The sequence below is a fragment of the Salvelinus alpinus genome, chromosome 4, assembly GCF_045679555.1.
Source record: "Salvelinus alpinus chromosome 4, SLU_Salpinus.1, whole genome shotgun sequence".
Classification (NCBI taxonomy): domain Eukaryota; kingdom Metazoa; phylum Chordata; class Actinopteri; order Salmoniformes; family Salmonidae; genus Salvelinus; species Salvelinus alpinus.
This window is the reverse complement of record NC_092089.1, coordinates 19,154,825-19,181,369: the sequence shown is the minus strand read 5'-3', so window position 1 is coordinate 19,181,369 and position 26,545 is coordinate 19,154,825. Positions and strand designations below refer to the sequence as shown.

The 26,545-nt window shown below is 45.1% G+C and overlaps 2 protein-coding genes across 8 annotated transcripts in view; both read right to left on the bottom strand.

The window, feature by feature from the left end:
- Positions 1–350: 350 nt before the first annotated feature.
- dync1i1b (dynein cytoplasmic 1 intermediate chain 1b) lies at positions 351–19,286 on the bottom strand. Of its 5 annotated transcripts, none has more exons than XM_071395822.1 (17): positions 18,949–19,286; positions 14,464–14,609; positions 13,933–14,050; positions 12,823–12,913; positions 11,369–11,428; positions 11,089–11,204; positions 10,244–10,336; positions 9,939–10,101; positions 9,059–9,158; positions 8,692–8,817; positions 6,537–6,683; positions 5,575–5,688; positions 5,163–5,296; positions 4,694–4,838; positions 4,329–4,469; positions 1,531–1,656; positions 351–1,108 (listed from the first exon to the last, which is right to left on the bottom strand). In XM_071395822.1, exons 2-17 carry the CDS (start codon positions 14,569–14,571, stop codon positions 998–1,000), a joined length of 1,893 nt encoding a protein of 630 aa, XP_071251923.1. In that variant the 5' UTR covers positions 14,572–14,609; positions 18,949–19,286; the 3' UTR covers positions 351–997. The 5 variants fall into 5 exon arrangements, with proteins under 5 accessions (XP_071251923.1, XP_071251925.1, XP_071251926.1 ...); XM_071395824.1 differs by having other exon boundaries at positions 10,244–10,333; XM_071395825.1 differs by having other exon boundaries at positions 12,823–12,880.
- A 200-nt stretch (positions 19,287–19,486) lies between these two features.
- The window catches only part of LOC139572937 (protein tyrosine phosphatase type IVA 3-like), a 61,196-nt gene continuing 54,137 nt past the window's right edge, over positions 19,487–26,545 (bottom strand). For 2 of the 3 annotated variants that reach the window (XM_071395829.1, XM_071395830.1), the window contains exons 5-6: positions 25,619–25,693; positions 19,487–21,202 (exon numbers count right to left, since the gene is read on the bottom strand). In XM_071395829.1, coding sequence (XP_071251930.1) covers positions 21,085–21,202; positions 25,619–25,693 — 193 coding nt within the window. In that variant the 3' untranslated portion in view covers positions 19,487–21,084. Of the gene's footprint in view, positions 21,203–25,580; positions 25,694–26,545 lie in introns of all 3 variants that reach the window. The other variant, XM_071395831.1, reaches the window with a different exon arrangement.

Genomic DNA, 26,545 nt, shown 5'->3' with positions numbered 1-26,545 from the left:
CGCGTACGTTCGAAAATGACCACTGAGCTATAATAAGAAGTCAACGACAGTGGACAAAGAAAGAGTAAAGCCACCTCTTTACCAAGATTACCCCTTTCATACCATCGCAATAGGTCAATTCTCAAAGTAGGACGCACAGTACATTCACACGATGATACTACAACTGACCTCAATCAATAGCTTACAGTAGCTGACTGGGGATGGTTTACATCAAAATCATGTACAAATGTTTCGATTCAATATCAAACACAGAATGACATAGGTGGAATATTTAAATAATGGTAACAAAATGTAAAATGCAATACACACTGTAAATGTATTATCTTCAACCATAACCCTAAAACCCTAAAAAGTTATCCTTATTTTATTGTCAATTGTTGTCCTTACAGCAAAAAGCCATACATTTTTAGACATATTTCTTAAAACAAAACAAAATTGTTTAACAGCAACCAAAATGTAATAATTATCATGCTGATGCACTGTAAAGCCCAAAGCTACTTAAAAACAGTATTAAAGGTTAACTTGGATATCTTGAGAAAACAATGATCCAACGTGTTATTAATGCAGCTTTTATAACCTTGAAGAAAGAACAAAATGAACAGATCACAGGAATCTGATCATTAAACCTCATGAGTATAATATAAGGATCATATCTAGCTCACTCCAACATTTAGACCCACGTTAGACCCATAAGCACATCATCATTGCAAGCCATATGATTTTGATATCAAGTATATACATATCAACTGTTTAATGAACCAATAACAAATAAATAACCCTAGTAAGAAGAATTGTTCCCATGGGCAAATCAGGGTTTCTTACTTTGATCTATGGAGCATAAGCTTGGAGTCAGTCTAATCACAATGACTTGAATCTCACTAAAGCATGCATGCTGCTGTTGTTACGTCAGTAAATGATGGTTTGTTATCTGTAAATGTCTGTTATCAGGCTGTCAGTCCTGAAACGTTGCATCCATTGATGAGAGGGTGAGAAGGTTTCAGGCTGCCAGCTCCACGGCCCCCTCCTCCTCTCCATCCCCGCGGTTGGCGCGGATCTCAACTAGGGTGCGGGCGAAGTGGCTCCAGTCCTCAGGGTGTGGCACTGCCAGCTACAGGAGACAAACACGGTCAGTCACATATCAAATCAAAGCAAATCTAATGTTATTGGTCACATACACATGGTTAGCAGATGTTATTGCGAGTGTAGCGAAATGCTTATGCTTCTAGATCCGACAGGGCAGCAGTATCTAACAGGTAATATCTAACAAATTCCAATACACATAATCTAGTAAAGGAATGGGATAAGAATATATAAGTATAAAATATATGGATGAGCATATATATGAAGAAAAAAAACAGAAAAACAATTGGATAGAAACAACAGTAGGCTAACTAATGTATCACATTTCAGCAAAGAAGTGAATAAGAATCCAAGGCAGTACAACAAGGCCATGAGTTCCATCTTGTTTCAGCTACAGCACCCATTCTCTCATCGTTAGAACCCTTTAAATGATGGACTTAATTATTTCACCTCTCCCACATCGTAGATCCAGACACGCCCCTCCGAGTCACCCACGGCAACCTCTCTGCCTCCCGACGCCCATCTCACACGGTTCAGAGCACACGCCCCCTCGATCGTCACACTCGCTGTGGGCACCTTTAAAAAAAAAAGTGTCATATTATCTTACAACCACATACCAACAACAGATAGCAATGTAGAAATATGATCAAATCCTATTCTGCATCATACACATCCAGTCCAGGATAAAAGAAAGTGGTACAGTGGTAAACAGGGCTCCGGGCAGCCGAGTGGAAATGGAGGAAAACTCGCCTCCCTGCGGACCTGGCATCCTTTCACTCCCTCCTCTCTACATTCTCCTCTTCTGTCTCTGCTGCTAAAGCCACTTTCTACCACTCTAAATTCCAAGCATCTGCCTCTAACCCTAGGAAGCTCTTTGCCACCTTCTCCTCCCTCCTGAATCCTCCTCCCCCTCCCCCCCCCTCCTCCCTCTCTGCGGATGACTTCGTCAACCATTTTGAAAAGAAGGTCGACGACATCCGATCCTCGTTTGCTAAGTCAAACGACACCGCTGGTTCTGCTCACACTGCCCTACCCTGTGCTTTGACCTCTTTCTCCTCTTTCTCCCCTCTCTCTCCAGATGAAATCTCGCGTCTTGTGACGGCCGGCCGCCCAACAACCTGCCCGCTTGACCCTATCCCCTCCTCTCTTCTCCAGACCATTTCCGGAGACCTTCTCCCTTACCTCACCTCGCTCATCAACTCATCCTTGACCGCTGGCTACGTCCCTTCCGCCTTCAAGAGAGCGAGAGTTGCACCCCTTCTGAAAAAACCTACACTCGATCCCTCTGATGTCAACAACTACAGACCAGTATCCCTTCTTTCTTTTCTCTCCAAAACTCTTGAACGTGCCGTCCTTGGCCAGCTCTCCTGCTATCTCTCTCAGAATGACCTTCTTGATCCAAATCAGTCAGGTTTCAAGACTAGTCATTCAACTGAGACTGCTCTTCTCTGTGTCACGGAGGCGCTCCGCACTGCTAAAGCTAACTCTCTCTCCTCTGCTCTCATCCTTCTAGACCTATCGGCTGCCTTTGATACTGTGAACCATCAGATCCTTCTCTCCACCCTCTCCGAGTTGGGCATCTCCGGCGCGGCCCACGCTTGGATTGCGTCCTACCTGACAGGTCGCTCCTACCAGGTGGCGTGGCGAGAATCTGTCTCTGCACCACGTGCTCTCACCACTGGTGTCCCCCAGGGCTCTGTTCTAGGCCCTCTCCTGTTCTCGCTATACACCAAGTCACTTGGCTCTGTCATATCCTCACATGGTCTCTCCTATCATTGCTATGCAGACGACACACAATTAATCTTCTCCTTTCCCCCTTCTGATAACCAGGTGGCGAATCGCATCTCTGCATGTCTGGCAGACATATCAGTGTGGATGACGGATCACCACCTCAAGCTGAACCTTGGCAAGACGGAGCTGCTCTTCCTCCCGGGGAAGAACTGCCCGTTCCATGATCTTGCCATCACGGTTGACAACTCCATTGTGTCCTCCTCCCAGAGCGCTAAGAACCTTGGCGTGATCCTGGACAACACCCTGTCGTTCTCAACCAACATCAAGGCGGTGACCCGTTCCTGTAGGTTCATGCTCTACAACATTCGCAGAGTACGACCCTGCCTCACACAGGAAGCGGCGCAGGTCCTAATCCAGGCACTTGTCATCTCCCGTCTGGATTACTGCAACTCGCTGTTGGCTGGGCTCCCTGCCTGTGCGATTAAACCCCTACAACTCATCCAGAACGCCGCAGCCCGTCTGGTGTTCAACCTTCCCAAGTTCTCTCACGTCACCCCGCTCCTCCGCTCTCTCCACTGGCTTCCAGTTGAAGCTCGCATCCGCTACAAGACCATGGTGCTTGCCTACGGAGCTGTGAGGGGAACGGCACCTCCGTACCTTCAGGCTCTGATCAGGCCCTACACCCAAACAAGGGCACTGCGTTCATCCACCTCTGGCCTGCTCGCCTCCCTACCTCTGAGGAAGTACAGCTCCCGCTCAGCCCAGTCAAAACTGTTCGCTGCTCTGGCACCCCAATGGTGGAACAAACTCCCCCACGACGCCAGGTCAGCGGAATCAATCACCACCTTCCGGAGACACCTGAAACCCCACCTCTTTAAGGAATACCTAGGATAGGATAAAGTAATCCTTCTAACCCCCCCCCCCCCCCCCTTAGAGTTAGATGCACTATTGTAAAGTGGTTGTTCCACTGGACATCATAAGGTGAATGCACCAACTTGTAAGTCGCTCTGGATAAGAGCGTCTGCTAAATGACTTAAATGTAAATGTAAATGTAAACAATTAGCTAATAAAAACCGTCATGGAGAAGAACGAGCTGGAGGAGACTGCCCAGAACAGAGTGTGATGGAGAGGAACCAGCTGGAGGAGACCGCCCAGAACAGAGTGTGATGGAGAGGAACCAGCTGGAGGAGACCGCCCAGAACAGAGTATGATGGAGAGGAACCAGCTGGAGGAGACTGCCCAGAACAGAGTGTGATAGAGAGGAACCAGCTGGAGGAGACTGCCCAGAACAGAGTGTGATGGAGAGGAACCAGCTGGAGGAGACTGCCCAGAACAGAGTGTGATGGAGAGGAACCAGCTGGAGGAGACCGCCCAGAACAGAGTGTGATGGAGAGGAACCAGCTGGAGGAGACCGCCCAGAACAGAGTGTGATGGAGAGGAGCCGTCGATGACCTATGCTCCCAAAGGAACGATGGGCCATAAGTAAGTTAAGTAACCAATGAGATTGTGTGACTCACCTCAGTGTCATTGTTGAGGTTCCACAGGTCCAAACGACCCATCCCATCCACGGAGGCAAAGAGAGCCGGATGCACAGGGGACCAACTGACATCATAGACATAGTCTGCATTATCCTCAAAAGAGTACAGTGGCTTGTTGTGCTGGAGAGAGAGAGACAGACACAGAAAGAACGACAAATTCAAATTCTATTCTACGAGAATTCTATTCCATTCTAATTCTACGGAGACAGCGCTAGAATGTTGCTACTGCTGAGGGTTCTTTGGGGCCTTAGGTGGCAGTTATAACTATCTTGTAATTGTTAGTTTAAAATGTAGATCAGGGAACAGGGATAACACCCTGAGTAGAGTAATGTGACTTGTCTTACCTTGATTGACCACAGTTTTACTGTCCAGTCAAAGGAGGACGTGATGAAGAGGTGTGAGAAGTCGACAGTGCCCACAGCGTTATGGCAGCTGATCCCAGTCACTGGGCCCTGGTGCCCCTCAAACATCTCAGCTATACCTGCTTTACTGCACACAACAACATAACAAGGCATTCACATAAGTACATTCAATGAGCCTTAAGATAAAGCAATCATTCCAGATACAGTAGGTTGGTTGGTCGAAGGACACACACATATCGCAAACATCTTGCTCTGTTTTCATTGGAAACATAAATAACATCAACTTCATGAGGTTACATTCATTTGTAACAATAAAAAACATTGTAAAATATAGATAATGTGAGAGATTGACATTACACACATCCCCCAGTGTCATGTGCTGTTTCTATGGAAACGTGAAGACACATTAATGTTATAAATAACTGTCCCTGTTGCGCCTCAGCTCACTAACCTGCCGTGGCGGGACGCAGAGTACACCATCCCTTCCTCGCTTCCCACCACGTAGTTGTTAACATCTCCGGCAGGGAAGGCCATTCCTGTTACTGCTACGGGCTTGGACTTATTATACACCAGCTCCATACTCTCCTGTTAAATGCATGCTCCTATAGTTTACCTCAATAAACATGGAACAAAGACAAATACTAGTAATTTTCTTTATGGATAAAAAATAATATATAATGAAATAATTTATTTAGATAAATTCTCTGAGGAGAATTAATAGGAGTTTATTGCGATACATACGTATCAAATGGCACCCTATTCCCTTTATAGTGTACTACTACCCAATGGACCCTGGTCAAAAGAAGTGCACTATAAAGGGAATAGGGTGCCAATTAGGAAGCAGACTTATACACTCTGCTCACCTGAGGCTGAGAGAGCATGTCTAGACTCCAGGAGCACATCTTCCCATCAGTAGAGACTGTTATCAGGTTGTTGGCGTTCTGGGTACCCACCACGTTCACACAGTACACTGGGTGCTAGAGGAAAGAACAGTGGGTTCTTAGATATGTTACCACAAATCTAATGTTGTTCCCCAGACACTTCTTCCCAACGCTTCTTATACGCAATTGGCCTGGGGACGAGGCCTGGGGACGAGGCCTGGGGACGAGGTTAACACAAATCTGTTTGAAATCTTTTTGGAATTAGTAAAAAAAAAAAGAAGCCAAACAAACTAGCTTGAATCAGAGATCAGGGGCCGTATATATGAAGCATCTGAGAGGAGGAGTTTTCAGATGACCATGAGTAAGATTCCATGGACACGGGATACCTGATCCTAGATCAGCACTCCTACTCTAAATGTCTGATACGGCCCCAGAGGTCACACTGATATAAACACGTTACAGTATATGAGAGGCAGAGGGAGGTGTCTGTTAACTTACAGTGTGTTAACTTACATTGTGTGGAGGGAGGTGTCTGTTAGTTTACAGTGTGTGGAGGGATGTGTCTGTTAGTTTACAGTGTGTGGAGGGAGGTGTCTGTTAGTTTACAGTGTGTGGAGGGAGGTGTCAGTTAGTTTACAGTGTGTGGAGGGAGGTGTCTGTTAGTTTACAGTGTGTGGAGGGAGGTGTCTGTTAGCTTACAGTGTGTGGAGGGAGGTGTATGTTAGTTTACAGTGTGTGGAGGAGGTGTCTGTTAGTTTACAGTGTGTGGAGGGAGGTGTCTGTTAGTTTACAGTGTGTGGAGGGAGGTGTCTGTTAGTTTACAGTGTGTGGAGGAGGTGTCTGTTGGTTTACAGTGTGTGGAGGGAGGTGTCTGTTAGTTTACAGTGTGTGGAGGAGGTGTCTGTTGGTTTACAGTGTGTGGAGGGAGGTGTCTGTTAACTTACAGTGTGTGCCGCAGCAGACAGAGGGGTCCTCTGGACGGGGGTCCTCCTGTGACTACGGTTATCCCATAACACAATCTGTCCAGAGTACGTTCCCCCCACCACCAGGTTAGGATGGAACTGAGCAAAGCCCACAGACATCACTGATGACTGAGACAGAGAGAGGGGGGGGGGGGGGGGGGGGGGGATATAGAAAGAGAGAGAGAAAGAGGGAGAGAGAGACAGAGAGAGAGTGAGAGAGAGACAGAAAGACAGAGAGCGAGAGAGAGAGAGAGAGAGAGAGAGAGAGAGAGAGAGGGAGAAAGAGAAGTGAGAAAGAGACAGAGAGAAAGACAGAGAGAGAGAAAGAGAGAGAGAGAAGTTAGAAAGAGACAGAGAGAAAGACAGAGAGAGAGAAAGAGGCAGATAACCAGAGGAGGCAGAGACAGAAATAGAGAGAGCGATAGAGAGCGAGAGAGTAAAATGAGATGGCCAATATGCCGCAAAACTACCTAGAACAATATAACAATTATTTTAATCTAGTTAAACCATGTTAGTTTTTATTTTACCTTTATTTAACTAGGCAAGTCAGTTAAGAACAAATTCTTATTTACAATGAGGACCTAGGAACAGTGGGGGCAGAACGATAGATTTTTACCTTGTCTGCTCAGGGATTCAATCTAGCAACCTTTTGGTTACTGGTCCAACGCTCTAACCACTAGGCTACTGGGACTTAAAGACACAGTCACGCTGCTGCTAATACTGGGACTTAAAGACACAGTCACACTGCTACTAATACTGGGACTTAAAGACACAGTCACACTGCTACTAATACTGGGACTTAAAGACACAGTCACACTGCTGGTAATACTGGGACTTAAAGATACAGTCACACTGCTGCTAATACTGGGACTTAAAGACACAGTCACGCTGCTACTAATACTGGGACTTAAAGACACAGTCACACTGCTGCTAATACTGGGACTTAAAGACACAGTCACGCTGCTGCTAATACTGGGACTTAAAGACACAGTCACGCTGCTGGTAATACTGGGACTTAAAGATACAGTCACACTGCTGCTAATACTGGGACTTAAAGACACAGTCACGCTGCTACTAATACTGGGACTTAAAGACACAGTCACACTGCTGCTAATACTGGGACTTAAAGACACAGTCACGCTGCTGCTAATACTGGGACTTAAAGACACAGTCACGCTGCTACTAATACTGGGACTTAAAGACACAGTCACACTGCTGCTAATACTGGGACTTAAAGACACAGTCACGCTGCTGCTAATACTGGGACTTAAAGACACAGTCACGCTGCTACTAATACTGGGACTTAAAGACACAGTCACACTGCTGCTAATACTGGGACTTAAAGACACAGTCACGCTGCTGCTAATACTGGGACTTAAAGACACAGTCACGCTGCTGCTAATACTGGGACTTAAAGACACAGTCACGCTGCTACTAATACTGGGACTTAAAGACACAGTCACACTGCTGCTAATACTGGGACTTAAAGACACAGTCACGCTGCTGCTAATACTGGGACTTAAAGACACAGTCACGCTGCTACTAATAATGGGACTTAAAGACACAGTCACACTGCTGCTAATACTGGGACTTAAAGACACAGTCACGCTGCTGCTAATACTGGGACTTAAAGACACAGTCACGCTGCTGCTAATACTGGGACTTAAAGACACAGTCACGCTGCTACTAATACTGGGACTTAAAGACACAGTCACACTGCTGCTAATACTGGGACTTAAAGACACAGTCACGCTGCTGCTAATACTGGGGACTTAAAGACACAGTCACGCTGCTTCTAATACTGGGACTTAAAGACACAGTCACACTGCTGCTAATACTGGGACTTAAAGACACAGTCACACTGCTGCTAATACTGGGACTTAAAGACACAGTCACGCTGCTACTAATACTGGGACTTAAAGACACAGTCACACTGCTGCTACAACACTCTAACCACTAGGCTGCCTGCCATTATATCGTGTGATATTTAACAATATATTCCCTTCCATTATGTTTTTAACTTTGTGGTTCTGAATGTTAGCAAGTAAAATGACTTCACCGTTGTATGATGAAATGTCATCCATCCTCTCTCAAGCATCAGTCTTACGTCACATCAGATCAACAAACAGCTGCTGACCTGGCAGTGAAATGTATACTCTGGAGTGGTCTTCTTGAACTTCATGTTCCACACCAGCGCTATCCCATCAGGCTCGTGTGGAGCATCCTCGTTGCTGTTGTAAGAGGCCACCATCAGTTCCGGGTACTGCAAAGACACAATATAGTATAGAACAGGACTGGATTGTTACTTCAACCAAGTCTTCTTCTTCTGTCTTGACCATAGAAATGGAATGAACAGAATGGGCTTGGAACCTCTGACCATGACTGTAACCTCAGGGGTGCACTCAAAGTGGCATTCATTCTAGTTCTGTGGTCTTGACATAGACAAATAAAGGACATTAAGGAAGTAGATGCATGTTCTAAACTGGGAGAAAGTTCCATTGTACCTGTGGGGACCAGTCTAAGCAGGTGACTACTCGGTGTTTGGACCAGTGATCGTCATGGAACACACGGTTGAAAGACAGATTGGATCCACCTTGCATGTCCCTGATAAGGCAGAAAGGGAAATGGGAAAGATGTTCGATCCAGTTCTACTCCGGTTCTACTCCGGTTCTACTCCAGTTCTACTCCGGCGCTACTCCGGTTCTACTCCGGTTCTACTCCAGTTCTACTCCAGTTCTAATCCAGTTCTACTCCAGTGCTACTCCAGTGCTACTCCAGTTATACTCCAGTTATACTCCAGTTCTATTACAGTGCTACTCCAGTTCTACTCCAGTGCTACTCCAGTGCTACTCCAGTTATACTCCAGTTATACTCCAGTTCTAATCCAGTTCTACTCCAGTGCTAATCCAGTTCTACTCCAGTTCTACTCCAGTTCTAATCCAGTTCTACTCCAGTTATAATCCAGTGCTACTCCGGTTCTACTCCAGTGCTACTCCAGTGCTACTCCAGTTCGAATCCAGTTCTATTACAGTGCTACTCCAGTTCTATTACAGTTCTATTACAGTGCTACTCCAGTTCTACTCCAGTTCTACTCCAGTGCTACTCCAGTTCTACTCTAGTGCCACTCCAGTGCTACTCCAGTGTAATGTGTACTTATTCCTCCCATAACATCCATCCACAGGGAACATGGTGTGCATCCTAAATGGCCCTATTCCTTGGATATCCTGCAATAACTGGGACTTTTCAGTTTTACATTTTTTTATTAATGGAAATTCAGTACAAAGCTGTGATGAGCTGATGAGCCCTATGGACCTTGGTCAAACGTAGTGCACTACATAGGGATCAGGGTGCCATTTGGGACACGCCCATGCTCAATGTTCTCACCCTTCTTTGTCCTCCAGGTCCCGGCCGCTGTAGTCGAAGAAGATGTCTCCCTCCTCGGCCAGCGCCCGCTCCACCACAGAGACCGACCGCTCAAAGAACACCAGGAAGTCCTCTGAGTGGAGGATCTGTTCCCTCTCCTCCTCCGTCAGCTCTCTGGGATGGGCTGAGAGGGATCACCCACATTGTGATACCAGTGTTGAGAATATATGTTGGTTGTATATGTTTAGCTATGCAACAAGTCACCTCAGAGGTTGTGAGTGCTTTTCCTAACAGCAGTGTGTTAAAGAACATAAAGTCATTATTACCCTCTTTACTGTCCTCTGCCTCTACTTCCTCTTCCGGCTGGTCAGTCTGAGGGGAAGCTTTAGGCTCACTGCTCTCCTCATCCTCTTCTTCTTCTGGGAGGAAAGACGTGTTTTATGTTCTACACTACAGGAGGCTGCTGAGGGGAGAACGGCTCATAATAACGTCCAGAACGGAGCAAATGGAATGGAATCAAACACCTGGAAACCATGGAAACCATGTGTATGATGGATTTGATACCATTCCACTGATTCCACTCCAGTCATTACCACGAGCCAGTCCTCCCCAATTAAGGTTCCACCAACCTCCTGTGTTACACACATACATACAACATAGGCTTCAACATTCTTTCACTCTGTGGTGAGAGAGCATATTGAAAATATCAACCATACCCATTCATACTAACCAACCTAGAGCTCTACATTAAAAGTATACATTTCAAGAGTCAACTTCAAGAGTATACTTCAAGAGTCTACTTCAAGAGTCTACTTCAAGAGTATACTTCAAGAGTCAACTCAAGAGTCAACTTCAAGCGTCAACTTCAAGAGTCAACTCAAGAGTCAACTTCAAGAGTTCTTTAAGAGTCAACTCAAGAGTCAACTTCAAGAGTATACTTCAAGAGTCTACTTCAAGAGTATACTTCAAGAGTATACTTCAAGAGTCAACTCAAGAGTCAACTTCAAGAGTATACTTCAAGAGTCTACTCAAGAGTCAACTTCAAGCGTCAACTTCAAGAGTCAACTCAAGAGTCAACTTCAAGAGTTCTTTAAGAGTCAACTCAAGAGTCAACTTCAAGAGTCAACTCAAATTCAAGAGTCAACTCAACATCCAACTCAATATTCATTACCTTCAGATTGATGTGCTGCTGAAGGAGTCTGGGTCTCTTTAGTGTAGGTCACAAGCTCTTTGGGAACGAAGTCAATCTGTACTATTTTTGACGCTCCAAGTCTGTGCATCCTGCGCCTGAAAGATGGAATAAATAAATTTAGAAGACATACAGGGAACACTCTGCTATCAGTCAAGAAAAATATAACCTTTGTGTAAGTCCTATGGGCTCTGGTCAAAAGTAGTGCACTATATAGGGAATAGGGTGCCCTTTTGGAGCAGAATCAAGAGGAAAGACTTACCCCAGCTCAGAGTCTGCCTGCAGCTGGAGAGCAGAGGGGTCCGTGTCCCACTGCAGGGTCCTAAACACAGCAGCAGGGGGGCCAAAACAACACAAATGAGTCCATACATCAACTCAAGGGACATCACTTTTAGAACATATGAATTCATGCATGACAGTGTGTACGCAAAACAAACATTAAACAAAACACAGGATGGATCCCAAATGCCACGCTATTTTCTATGTAGTAGGCCACACATTTTGACCAGGGCTCATAGGACTCTGGTCAAGAATAGTTGACTATATGGGGAATAGGAGGGAATTTGGGACAGAGACACATTCACGGTTCCACTGCCTCAATAGAAGTTACATTCACAGTTCCACTGCCTCAATAGAAGTTACATTCACAGTTCCACTGCCTCAATAGAAGTTACATTCACAGTTCCACTGCCTCAATAGAAGTTACATTCACAGTTCCACTGCCTCAATAGAAGTTACATTCACAGTTCCACTGCCTCAATAGAAGTTACATTCACAGTTCCACTGCCTCAATAGAAGTTACATTCACAGTTCCACTGCTGTCACTGATGTCACATAATCAACTGATGTCACATAATCAACTGATGTCACATAATCAACTGTCACATAATCAACTGATGTCACATAATCAACTGATGTCACATAATCAACTGATGTCACATAATCAACTGATGTCACATAATCAACTGATGTCACATAATCAACTGATGTCACAAAATCAACTGATGTCACATAATCAACTGATGTCACATAATCAACTGATGTCACATAATCAACTGATGTCACAAAATCAACTGATGTCACATAATCAACTGATGTCACTGCACGACGACACTGAAGTCTCCCTGAACAGAAACATCTTCTCCATAATCACTAGTACATCGACTCTGGTTCTTACCTATATCTGATGTTCCATTACAAGATGAAAAGAGAAGGGATAAACATCAGATACTCTGTGCCACTGTGCACATATACATTGTCTGAGTCCCAAATGGCACCCTTTTCCCTACATAGTGAACTACTTTTGACCAGAAGTCCTATGGGCCCTTGTCAAAAGTAGTGCACTATATTATTTACTGTAGGGAATAGAGTGCCATTTGGGACGCAGACATTCCCACAGTTCTCATGTTCAATGTCATATGTTCATGACGTTAGCTACATTGATAAACTAACATTTACGAATTGTTAGAACCAAAGAGAGAGTATTTTAGCATACAATATACAGAATGCCAATACCAATTCTTTCCAGCTGTACATCCATTTGTCTATGTGTTCATATAGAAAATAATTGAACAGTACTAAAATACCTTCTGCTTGTTTGTAACAGTGAACATTTTCCATGACATCAATACTACATCTGATAGCAGATGTGTGTGTGTGTGTGTGTGTGTGTCGGTGTGTGTGTGTGTGTGATAGAGTAAAGAGCATGTTCCATACCTTCCCACTGCCCCTCCATCTACAGACTCCTGGCTGCCAGCATCACTGGTGGTGCTCACTGATTGTGAAGAGGGAGACATAGGGGTTGGGACTAAATAATGAAAATAACAGGTATCCCATGTTAAGAGCTGCAGAGGCTGCACTGGTGGCCAGCAGTCAGACCCCCACAGCCAAACCAGAAGGGTTCCAAATCAACAGGATGGATTGAAATGGTTCAAAGCAAAGGAAGAAGAATTCACAAGAAAAGAGGGGGAAAAATGGTCAAACCTACTTTCTGATGGAAACCCAACTGGTTTGTGACATAATAATGCACGACCGCCAAACTAGTGTGAAATCTTTCAATGTGTTGACATATCATATCAAACTAACCATCTGAACTGAATACATAGATTCATACCTGCAGTCGTCTCTTAAAATACATCTTCATTCAAAAAGAGAGTTGGCATCAAAGCCACGAATATATAACCCGACCAACCAAATCACTGGATTTTTATCACTAAGCTTTTGGCAATGACACAATGGAATTTTAATGTGTTTATACCATAAAGGAAACAATTTGAGTCAATGAATAATGTAAATTATTTGTTTGAATATATGATATAGTGTAAACTGAAGATCATTTCATGACATGATTTATTTTGTATGTTGACCATTACCACAAGATACACTAGGGTAGGATGATCTCAGAATGGTCAGTAGAATGGTAGGGTAGAATGATCTCAGAATGGTCAGTACAATGGTAGGGTAGGATGATCTCAGAATGATCAGTACAATGGTAGGGTAGGATGATCTCAGAATGGTCAGTACAATGGTAGGGTAGAATGATCTCAGAAAGGTCAGTACAATGGTAGGGTAGAATGATCTCAGAATGGTCAGTACAATGGTAGGGTAGGATGATCTCAGAATGGTCAGTACAATGGTAGGGTAGGATGATCTCAGAATGGTCAGTAAGATGGTAGGGTAGGATGATCTCAGAATGGTCAGTACAATGGTAGGGTAGAATGATCTCAGAATGGTCAGTACAATGGTAGTGTAGGATGATCTCAGAATGGTCAGTACAATGGTAGGATAGGATGATCTCAGAAAGCAATAAGGATATGACTGGTATACCTAATGGTGGTTCTGGTGAGATCCCAATACTCTGCAGCAGCGCCTCCGTCTCTCTTCGTTTGCGGTCCAAGTCAGAATCTTCAGAGACATTCTCTGTTTTCTGCTGCAGACTCTCAGACTGAACAGGTGTTGGGGAGAACTTCAGTATCACTGTCTCTGTCCCAAATAGCACCCTATCCCCTACGTGGTGCACTGGCCAAAAGTAGTGCATTATCTAGGGAATAGGGTGTTATTTGAAGTGCATTATATAGGGAATAGGGTGCCGTTTGAAGTGCACTATATAGGGAATAGGGTGCCATTTGAAGTGCACTATATAAGGAATAGGGTGTCATTTGAAGTGCACTATATAAGGAATAGGGTGTCATTTGGATCGGAGCCAGTGTAGTTCCACAAAGACTTCAGAAACACTACCAACCCAAATCAGACTTCTTATAACCTGTTGTAGAAATGCTCTATTCATCCTCATTTGAGATGCTGAACTAAACCAAAGAAGTTCACGTCACATTCAAATGAATAGAGATGTCTCCTCACCTCTTTCTTTTTCCTCTCCTCCTCCTTTCTCTTCTTCTCCTCTCGTATTTGAGCTAGCCTCTGTTTCTTTCGCTCCAGCTCAGCTTTCAGGTCACTTTTGTCACACATCTTCGTCCTACTAGATAGATGAGAAAGCAGCAATCTGCCTGTTGATACATACAGCAGTTAGCCTGGTTCATTCTGTATGTTGATACATACAGCAGTTAGCCTGGTTCATTCTCCATGTTGATACATACAGCAGTTAGCCTGGTTCATTCTGCATGTTGATACGTACAGCAGTTAGCCTGGTTCATTCTGTATGTTGATACATATAGCAGTTAGCCTGGTTCATTCTGTATGTTGATACATACAGCAGTTAGCCTGGTTCATTCTGCATGTTGATACATACAGCAGTTAGCCTGGTTCATTCTGTATGTTGATACATACAGCAGTTAGCCTGGTTCATTCTGTATGTTGATACATACAGCAGTTAGCCTGGTTCATTCTGCATGTTGATACATACAGCAGTTAGCCTGGTTCATTCTGCATGTTGATACATACAGCAGTTAGCCTGGTTCATTCTGCATGTTGATACATACAGCAGTTAGCCTGGTTCATTCTGCATGTTGATACATACAGCAGTTAGCCTGGTTCATTCTGCATGTTGATACATACAGCAGTTAGCCTGGTTCATTCTGCATGTTGATACATACAGCAGTTAGCCTGGTTCATTCTGCATGTTGATACATACAGCAGTTAGCCTGGTTCATTCTGCATGTTGATACATACAGCAGTTAGCCTGGTTCATTCTGCATGTTGATACATACAGCAGTTAGCCTGGTTCATTCTGCATGTTGATACATACAGCAGTTAGCATGGTTCATTCTGCATGTTGATACATACAGCAGTTAGCCTGGTTCATTCTGCATGTTGATACATACAGCAGTTAGCCTGGTTCATTCTGCATGTTGATACATACAGCAGTTAGCCTGGTTCATTCTGTATGTTGATACATACAGCAGTTAGCCTGGTTCATTCTGTATGTTGATACATACAGCAGTTAGCCTGGTTCATTCTGCATGTTGATACATACAGCAGTTAGCCTGGTTCATTCTGCATGTTGATACATACAGCAGTTAGCCTGGTTCATTCTGCATGTTGATACATACAGCAGTTAGCCTGGTTCATTCTGTATGTTAATACATACAACAGTTAGCCTGGTTCATTCTGTATGTTGATACATACAGCAGTTCGCCTGGTTCATTCTCCATGTTGATACATACAGCAGTTAGCCTGGTTCATTCTGCATGTTGATACATACAGCAGTTAGCCTGGTTCATTCTCCATGTTGATACATACAGCAGTTAGCCTGGTTCATTCTGTATGTTGATACATACAGCAGTTAGCCTGGTTCATTCTGCATGTTGATACATACAGCAGTTAGCCTGGTTCATTCTGTATGTTGATACATACAGCAGTTAGCCTGGTTCATTCTCCATGTTGATACATACAGCAGTTAGCCTGGTTCATTCTGTATGTTGATACATACAGCAGTTAGCCTGGTTCATTCTGCATGTTGATACATACAGCAGTTAGCCTGGTTCATTCTGTATGTTGATACATACAGCAGTTAGCCTGGTTCATTCTGTATGTTGATACATACAGCAGTTAGCCTGGTTCATTCTGCATGTTGATACATACAACAGTTAGCCTGGTTCATTCTGCATGTTGATACATACAACACAGTAGGACCAATTCTCTATGAGAACTGCTAGCCTGAGTGCCAGTCTGTTTGTGCTAACATGCCAACTCCTTGTCCTTCCTTGTCATGTGTCTTTGGCTTGACAATGAGCAAATGAGTTGGCAAGAGCACAGACAGTTTTGGGACCAGGCTACAGAAGGAGACAACAGACCTGGGACCAGGCTATAGAAGGAGTCAACAGATCTGGGACCAGGCTACAGAAGGAGACAACAGACCTGTGACCAGGCTATGGAAGGAGACATCAGATCTGGGACCAGGCTACAGAAGGAGACAACAGACCTGGGACCAGGCTATGGAAGGAGACAACAGATCTGGGACCAGGCTACAGAAGGAGACAACAGATCTGGGACCAGGCTACAGAAGGAGACAACAGATCTGGGACCAGGCTATAGAAGGAGACAACAGACCTGGGACCAGGCCACAGAAGAAGACAACAGACCTGGGACCAGGCTACAGAAGGAGACAACAGACATGGGACCAGGCTATAGAAGGAGACAACAGACATGGGACCAGGCTACAGAAGGAGACAACAGACCTGGGACCAGGCTATAGAAGGAGACAACAGATCTGGGACCAGGCTATAGAAGGAGACAACAGATCTGGGACCAGGCTATAGAAGGAGACAACAGACCTGGGACCAGGCTATAGAAGGAGACAACAGACCTGGGACCAGGCTATAGAAGGAGACAACAGATCTGGGACCAGGCTATAGAAGGAGACAACAGACCTGGGACCAGGCTATAGAAGGAGACAACAGATCTGGGACCAGGCTATAGAAGGAGACAACAGACCTGGGACCAGGCTACAGAAGGAGACAACAGACCTGGGGCCAGGCTACAGAAGGAGACAACAGACCTGGGACCAGGCTACAGAAGGAGACAACAGACCTGGGACCAGGCTACAGAAGGAGACAACAGATCTGGGACCAGGCTACAGAAGGAGGCAACAGACCTGGGACCAGGCTACAGAAGGAGACAACAGATCTGGGGCCAGGCTACAGAAGGAGACAACAGACCTGGGACCAGGCTATAGAAGGAGACATCAGATCTGGGACCAGGCTACAGAAGGAGACAACAGACCTGGGACCAGGCTACAGAACAGCATGGATAACGGAATTATCATAATTTTATATTTTTGTTGAACCTTTATGTAACTACGCAAGTCAGTTAGGAACATATTCTTATTTAATATATATTTTGATTTGTTTAACACTTTTTGGTTACTACATGATTCCATATGTGTTCTTTTATAGTGTTGATGTCTTCACTATTATTTTACAATGTAGAAAATTGTAAAAAATAAAGAAAAACCCTTGAATGAGTAGGTGTGTCCAAACTTTGACTGGGACTGTAGGTTCAGAAAGCTGGCTGGTAGACACGATTAACAATACCCTCTCTAGCACTAAACATAGGTGTTCTACAAAACCCTTCAATACTACCATTAAAGTTGATTACACATCAATCCATGGGTCATGCACAGCATCATGTCCACCTACGTCTCTCTTTATGTAGTGTTGTGTTGTCTCTCTTGTCGTGATGTGTGTTGTGTCCTATATTCATATTTTATTTATTTTACATTTTTAATCCCAGCCGCCGTCCCCGCAGGAGGTCTTTTGCCATTTGGTAGGCCGTCATTGTAAATTAGGATTTGTTCTTAACTGACTTGCCTGGTTAAATTAAATAAATAAATATAGGTTTAATCTCTGTATCAGTATCATGTCCACCTATAGGTTTAATCTCTGTATCAGTATCATGTCCACCTATAGGTTTAATCTCTGTATCAGTATCATGTCCACCTATAGGTTTAATCTCTGTATCAGTATCATGTCCACCTATAGGTTTAATCTCTGTATCAGTATCATGTCCATCTATAACTTTAATCTCTTTATCAGTGTCATTGTGTTTCTATCAATGCCGGAAACACAAACAAATGTATGGGCGAATGGTTGGAATGTTCAATTTTACATGAAATTGTATGATTGGATTGACAAAGCATAGTGAGAACGGAATATAATTGATTCTAATTATATGATGGAACTATTTACAGCACCAGGAGCCAAGGACATACAACTCCCAAAGATACAGTTATTACATTGGAAAGTGGCAAGTACATTTTGAAAGAAAATTATACATTTGATACTAAATGAACAACGTACAAATATTTTCTTTGCCTGCATGATCAGTAAGTAGGTGCTATTAAATTATGAAAATGAGAAGTGGGAACGTAATGCAAAACATAAATAAAATGACAAAACACTATGAGACAAAGAAATAACTTTATTTTAAATCCTGATGGATGACGGAGCAGACGAGGCATGCAAAACAAGACAAGCAGAAATGAGGATTGTAGCCTATGGCATGATGGTCGAGAAATGTTGATATAATGCATTCCAAATACTGTACATCACGCAGTATTTGACAGTGTGGACCAGCCTATTATAACAACAACCAATGAATGAATAAAAACGAAAAGGCAATGGCCCTGGATGCCATGGTAGGCTTATTACGCTGTAAATACATTGAACATGTTTTGCTACATTTGCAGCACATTGAATAAATCTCCCTTCAAGATTGTTCTCCCCGTCACCAGTAAAACCATGTATTCTCCAGTTAAAATCGTGGTGCGCCTAGGTTTTCACACAATGACCAGAACACATTTTTAACCGTTAGATAGACTTGGCCTACATTGGGTGCCGGCTAATAAGGATGCTCATGCGAGACAAAGATGCATTTTAATTAGCCTACCGTCTGCACTGTGCCTTGCGCTTATCTCTGGTCCTTTCCAGAATGAGCTGTATCGGACGTGCCACAAGCAAAAAGACCTGCGTGATTTATATGGACAATATCACCACGGACAAGACATTTATATAATACAACAAAGAACATAGAATGTGACGCTCGAGCTCTGCCCTCTTTCTCAATTGTAATTAGATTCCGCCCGGAAGTAGCCTGTATATTGTTCATCATACGTCATAGTTGTACAAACAGGAATGTTTGCGATAATAAGGTGATGACTTAATCAACACTATAGATGATACATGTGCCATATTATAATCTCAAATTAACAATATGGTCATTGAAGAGAAAACAAGAAATCGATTTCAGAAATTGCAAAAACTCTAATAATTCAGGCAAACAATGCCACTACTAATAATGTGTGAATAACTACACATGGCCACTAGATGGCGGCATTTAGCTTGTTTTCACAAGGGAAAAGTGGTTGTTTTAAATGATTCGTTCTCCCACAAGTCAACTCCTAAATAAAGCACAAAACAGTCCAGCATACTTTAAACAATGACTTTATTTCTTGTACTTCATTAACTGAGAACAATCTGAAGTGGGTCGCTTCCAAGGCAGCAGATAAATGTGACAGCTTTCTTCCTCGGATACGAGTCATTCCTTCAGTACCTGTCCTTAACTGAGACTGCGTCTTGCACCCTATTCCCTATTTAGTGCACTACATTTGACCAGAGCCCATATGACTATAGTCAAAAGTGTGCTATATAGTAGTGCACTATAAAAAGGGGAATAGGGTGCCATTTCGGAGGCAAGATGAGTGACATTTATATCCACACTGAAAGATACAGAGCCAAGACGTTATTTCAGAGCAGACGGTTCAGTTGGCTGTTCTTCATCCCAGAGACGACTACGGTGCACCGCCATGTTTACGTTCCCAGAGCATAGTACGCGTCCCAGATGGCACCCTATTCCCTATATAGTGCACAACTTTTGACCGGAGCCCATAGGGTCAGTGCGAGTCCATGTGTGTGTATATTTCAAGGCATTGTAGCCCATAGACCTCTGGTCAAAAGTAGTGCACTATATAGGGAATAGGGTGCCATCTGGGACACAGACAGTGTTGCCTACCAAGCCCACCCAGGCTCAGCTCACTTCTACATGATACACTGAGAGCCTTCATGTTGTACAACAGAAGCAGCCAGTGGTGAAGAATCCTAATCCCAGAGTATTTCATATCACAATGTAAAAAATATTGCTTTTTAAAAACCAGCGACTCAGCACAAAACCTTGTCCTATATTAAGTCCCATCCCGCATCCCCATATCCTCAAAAAAGAAGGAGACAAGGAAATGATTCTAACAAGTGTTACCTTACATGCATTATGAAAACGGAGCAAGATGGCTGAGCTCTGTGGATGGCATTCAATTTAACAAAGACGTTAAACTGGATTTTCTTGAAACATTGAGATAAAAACACACAGACAGCATAAAATCTGTTATTTTTCATGATTATTTCATTCATGTCATCATGGCTAGCAGGGGCTTTCAGTTAACATGGTGTGTGGTGATGCAGACCTGTTGTGACAGCCAGTGGTGGGTCGGTGTGTTTCATTGGGTTGGGTCAGTGCTACCTAGCAGCAGGGAGGAAAGAGGAACGATCAGGCCTGGGACCAAGCTGACAGTGTTGCTGCTGGTTGAGGGGTTGGTCTGGTGGTCAATGGCTCTGTGTGTGTATGTCACAGTATGTCACAATCAGTGCAAAATAGTTTATGTCAATGTGTGTGTGTGTGTGTGTGTGTGTGTGTGTGTGTGTGTGTGTGTGTGTGTGTGTGTGTGTGTGTGTGTGTGTGTGTGTGTACTTGATGGAAATCGGGCTTGTTTGCTTTTCCTCTCTACGAGTTCAATTGGGCGGCTGCTGGGGACGAACGTGTTCATTAAAAGACATCGGAGAGGAGATGGTCTCCAACAGCCCTGAGAGTGAGAAGCAGAAGAATCCCAACAGAACAGTGGCAGCTAACTGTCCCCATGGAGACAGACAACAGGTCAAGTCCTAAACGCATCGTAGGGGGGCGGAGGTCGGTCCAATATTAAAGTTCATGTAGTCGTTCTATATGGGTCAGAACAGGCGGGGTCACACTACATCATCACATCACGCAGCACTTGTTCTTGTGTTTGTGAGGGTCTTTGAAGCGTAGTCTCTGTCTGGAGCGGTATTTCTCCAGGTAGGTCAGCTGCTTGCTGTTGATCGCTCCCCTGCGCTTCCTGAGGAGACAGAGAAAGACAGGTCTACTGTTACTCCCTACAGGAACCTCTGTCCCAGTGTCCACCCTGTTCACTACCTCTGACCAGTGTCCATCCTGATCAAAAGCAGTGCAACATTTAGGGACTAGGGGCCCACAGGGCTCTGGTTAAAAGCAGTGCAACATTTAGGGACTAGGGGCCCACAGGGCTCTGGTTAAAAGCAGTGCAACATTTAGGGACTAGGGGCCCACAGGGCTCTGGTTAAAAGCAGTGCAACATTTAGGGACTAGGGGCCCACAGGGCTCTGGTTAAAAGCAGTGCAACATTTAGGGACTAGGGGCCCACAGGGCTCTGGTTAAAAGCAGTGCAACATTTAGGGAATAGGGGCCCACAGGGCTCTGGTTAAAAGCAGTGCAACATCTAGGGACTAGGGGCCCACTAGGCTCTGGTTAAAAGCAGTGCAACATTTAGGGACTAGGGGCCCACAGGGCTCTGGTTAAACGCAGTGCAACATTTAGGGACAAGGGGCCCACAGGGCTCTGGTTAAAAGCAGTGCAACATCTAGGGACTAGGGGCCCACAGGGCTCTGGTTAAAAGCAGTGCAACATCTAGGGACTAGGGGCCCACAGGGCTCTGGTTAAAAGCAGTGCAACATCTAGGGACTAGGGGCCCACAGGGCTCTGGTTAAAAGCAGTGCAACATTTAGGGACTAGGGGCCCACAGGGCTCTGGTTAAAAGCAGTGCAACATTTAGGGACTAGGGGCCCACAGGGCTCTGGTTAAAAGCAGTGCAACATCTAGGGACTAGGGGCCCACAGGGCTCTGGTTAAAAGCAGTGCAACATCTAGGGACTAGGGGCCCACAGGGCTCTGGTTAAAAGCAGTGCAACATTTAGGGACTAGGGGCCCACAGGGCTCTGGTTAAAAGCAGTGCAACATTTAGGGACTAGGGGCCCACAGGGCTCTGGTTAAAAGCAGTGCAACATTTAGGGAATAGGGGCCCACAGGGCTCTGGTTAAAAGCAGTGCAACATTTAGGGAATAGGGGCCCACAGGGCTCTGGTTAAAAGCAGTGCAACATTTAGGGACTAGGGGCCCACAGGGCTCTGGTTAAAAGCAGTGCAACATTTAGGGACTAAGGGCCCACAGGGCTCTGGTTAAAAGCAGTGCAACATTTAGGGACTAAGGGCCCACAGGGCTCTGGTTAAAAGCAGTACAACATTTAGGGACTAGGGGCCCACAGGGCTCTGGTTAAAAGCAGTGCAACATTTAGGGACTAGGGGCCCACAGGGCTCTGGTTAAAAGCAGTGCAACATTTAGGGACTAGGGGCCCACAGGGCTCTGGTTAAAAGCAGTGCAACATCTAGGGACTAGGGGCCCACAGGGCTCTGGTTAAAAGCAGTGCAACATCTAGGGACTAGGGGCCCACAGGGCTCTGGTTAAAAGCAGTGCAACTTTTAGGGACTAGGGGCCCACAGGGCTCTGGTTAAAAGCAGTGCAACATCTAGGGACTAGGGGCCCACAGGGCTCTGGTTAAAAGCAGTGCAACATCTAGGGACTAGGGGCCCACAGGGCTCTGGTTAAAAGCAGTGCAACATCTAGGGACTAGGGGCCCACAGGGCTCTGGTTAAAAGCAGTGCAACATTTAGGGACTAGGGGCCCACAGGGCTCTGGTTAAAAGCAGTGCAACATCTAGGGACTAGGGGCCCACAGGGCTCTGGTTAAAAGCAGTGCAACATCTAGGGACTAGGGGCCCACAGGGCTCTGGTTAAAAGCAGTGCAACATCTAGGGACTAGGGGCCCACAGGGCTCTGGTTAAAAGCAGTGCAACATCTAGGGACTAGGGGCCCACAGGGCTCTGGTTAAAAGCAGTGCAACATTTAGGGACTAGGGGCCCACAGGGCTCTGGTTAAAAGCAGTGCAACATCTAGGGACTAGGGGCACACAGGGCTCTGGTTAAAAGCAGTGCAACATCTAGGGACTAGGGGCCCACAGGGCTCTGGTTAAAAGCAGTGCAACATTTAGGGACTAGGGGCCTACAGGGCTCTGGTTAAAAGCAGTGCAACATTTAGGGACTAGGGGCCCACAGGGCTCTGGTTAAAAGCAGTGCAACATTTAGGGACTAGGGGCCCACAGGGCTCTGGTTAAAATCAGTGCAACATTTAGGGACTAGGGGCCCACAGGGCTCTGGTTAAAATCAGTGCAACATTTAGGGAATAGGGGCCCACAGGGCTCTGGTTAAAAGCAGTGCAACATTTAGGGACTAGGGGCCCACAGGGCTCTGGTTAAAAGCAGTGCAACATTTAGGGAATAGGGGCCCACAGGGCTCTGGTTAAAAGCAGTGAAACATTTAGGGACTAGACTCATCACCATTGACTATTCACTTTGTATCTTATATGTGAAGCTAAACAGCTTGACACTGTAGCCCCACACACACACACACACACACACACACACACACACACACACACATGCTAACACGGATAGTTTCACTCTATAAAAGGGCCCTCATGTAAAGAGACATTTATAATTCACTTAGGGGATGATTTTCCCGGATCCACACGAAGCCTATTTATTCCTTGACTAAAAAGCACTTTCAATTCAGATTCTCCATTGAGCCTGGTGCTCAGTCCGGGAGGGCAGTAGGCTTGATGTTTTTCCAGAGAACCCAACCCATAAATGTAGAGCCTATGAGTGTCAGAAGAATCCAGAGGTGTGCAGAGCCCTGGCTGAGTGAAAGACACTCCCGGCTCAAACCACATAAACCTCCTCAGTGGAGAGCGGTTCAATCCCTTTATCCCTCCTCATGATGTCCCATAAACCTCCTCAGTGGAGAGCGGTTCAATCCCTTTATCCCTCATCATGATGTCACATAATCCTCCTCAGTGGAGAGCAGTTCAATCCCTTTTTCCCTCCTCATGATGTCCCATAAACCTCCTCAGTAGAGAGCGGTTCAATCCCTTTATCCCTCCTCATGATGTCCCATAAACCTCCTCAGTAGAGAGCAGTTCAATCCCTTTTTCCCTCCTCATGATGTCCCATAAACCTCCTCAGTAGAGAGCGGTTCAATCCCTTTATCCCTCCTCACGATGTCCCATAAACCTCCTCAGTGGAGAGCGGTTCAATCCCTTTTTCCCTCCTCATGATGTCCCATAAACCTCCTCAGTGGAGAGCGGTTCAATCCCTTTATCCCTCCTCACGATGTCCCATAAACCTCCTCAGTGGAGAGCGGTTCAATCCCTTTTTCCCTCCTCATGATGTCCCATAAACCTCCTCAGTGGAGAGCGGTTCAATCCCTTTATCCCTCCTCATGATGTCCCCATCTAAATATACAGCTGTCAGATGAAACAGGAACAACACTAAAAAGGTTGAGTGGACTTCCACTCTCCTTAAAAACATCAAGAGACCGAAGGTGAGGTGAGGTTCATACTGCCTGATGAACTGAACTGAATCTGGAGGTGTACATACTGCCTGATGAACTGAACTGAATCTGGAGGTGAGGTGTTCATACTGCCTGATGAACTGAACTGAATCTGGAGGTGAGGTGTACATACTGCCTGATGAACTGAACTGAATCTGGGAGGTGAGGTGTACATACTGCCTGATGAACTAAATCTGGGAGGTGAGGTGTACATACTGCCTGATGAACTGAATCTGGGAGGTGAGGTGTACATACTGCCTGATGAACTGAATCTGGGAGGTGAGGTGTACATACTGCCTGATGAACTGAATCTGGGAGGTGAGGTGTACATACTGCCTGATGAACTGAACTGAATCTGGGAGGTGAGGTGTACATACTGCCTGATGAACTGAATCTGGGAGGTGAGGTGTACATACTGTCTGATGAACTGAATCTGGGAGGTGAGGTGTACATACTGCCTGATGAACTGAATCTGGGAGGTGAGGTGTACATACTGCCTGATGAACTGAATCTGGGAGGTGAGGTGTACATACTGCCTGATGAACTGAATCTGGGAGGTGAGGTGTACATACTGCCTGATGAACTGAATCTGGGAGGTGAGGTGTACATACTGCCTGATGAACTGAACTGAATCTGGGAGGTGAGGTGTACATACTGCCTGATGAACTGAACTGAATCTGGGAGGTGAGGTGTACATACTGCCTGATGAACTGAACTGAATCTGGGAGGTGAGGTGTACATACTGTCTGATGAACTGAACTGAATCTGGGAGGTGAGGTGTACATACTGTCTGATGAACTGAATCTGGAGGTGAGGTGTACATACTGTCTGATGAACTGAATCTGGAGGTGAGGTGTACATACTGCCTGAACTGAACTGAATCTGGGAGGTGAGGTGTACATACTGCCTGATGAACTGAATCTGGGAGGTGAGGTGTACATACTGCCTGATGAACTGAATCTGGAGGTGAGGTGTACATACTGTCTGATGAACTGAATCTGGAGGTGAGGTGTACATACTGCCTGATGAACTGAACTGCCTCCTCATACTTCATCCCGCCCTCGATCAGAGCCAGAGCCACCAGCACAGGAGCCCTGGAGGGAGAAACACAAAGAAACAGCCTTTACCTTCTGCATCTAATACTGGGACTTAAAGACACAGTCACACTGCTGCTATACTGGGACTTAAAGACACAGTCACACTGCTGCTAATACTGGGACTTAAAGACACAGTCACACTGCTGCTAATACTGGGACTTAAAGACACAGTCACACTGCTACTAATACTGGGACTTAAAGACACAGTCACACTGCTGGTAATACTGGGACTTAAAGATACAGTCACACTGCTGCTAATACTGGGACTTAAAGACACAGTCACACTGCTGCTAATACTGGGACTTAAAGACACAGTCACGCTGCTGCTAATACTGGGACTTAAAGACACAGTCACACTGCTGCTAATACTGGGACTTAAAGACACAGTCACGCTGCTGCTAATACTGGGACTTAAAGACACAGTCACACTGCTGCTAATACTGGGACTTAAAGACACAGTCACACTGCTGCTAATACTGGGACTTAAAGACACAGTCACGCTGCTGCTAATACTGGGACTTAAAGACACAGTCAGAACTTTATGGGCCCTGGTCAAAAGTAGTGCACTTAATAGGGAATATGGTGCCATTTGGGACGTTACCATAGAAACAGCATTCACATAGTAAGACTTGGAATTAAAGACATCCATTCGTGTCCTTCCTGTTATGCCCCCAGCAACGTCCCTCTCCATGTTGTCACAACACAGCCAGTTCCCAGGGAATGGAGTTCATTCTGGTTTAAACTATTCTGCTTTGGACAAAGGAAAGCCCTGCTGCGGGTTGACAGCTGGAACTGGTTGTGCTGTATTTGGCCACTCATATTTACAGGTAACAAATCATTAGGAAAAGC

What these genes read in the sequence shown, in the direction of transcription:
- dync1i1b (XM_071395822.1), bottom strand. Translation starts at nt 14,571, where the DNA reads ATGTGTGACAAAAGTGACCTGAAAGCTGAGCTGGAGCGAAAGAAACAG. An exon ending in GCTTAGACTGGTCCCCACAG is followed by an intron (nt 8,818 to 9,058) that starts GTACAATGGAAC and finishes GTGTCTTTGCAG; the next exon opens with TACCCGGAACTGATGGTGGC. An exon ending in ACCTCAACAATGACACTGAG is followed by an intron (nt 1,657 to 4,328) that starts GTGAGTCACACA and finishes TTTTTTTTAAAG; the next exon opens with GTGCCCACAGCGAGTGTGAC.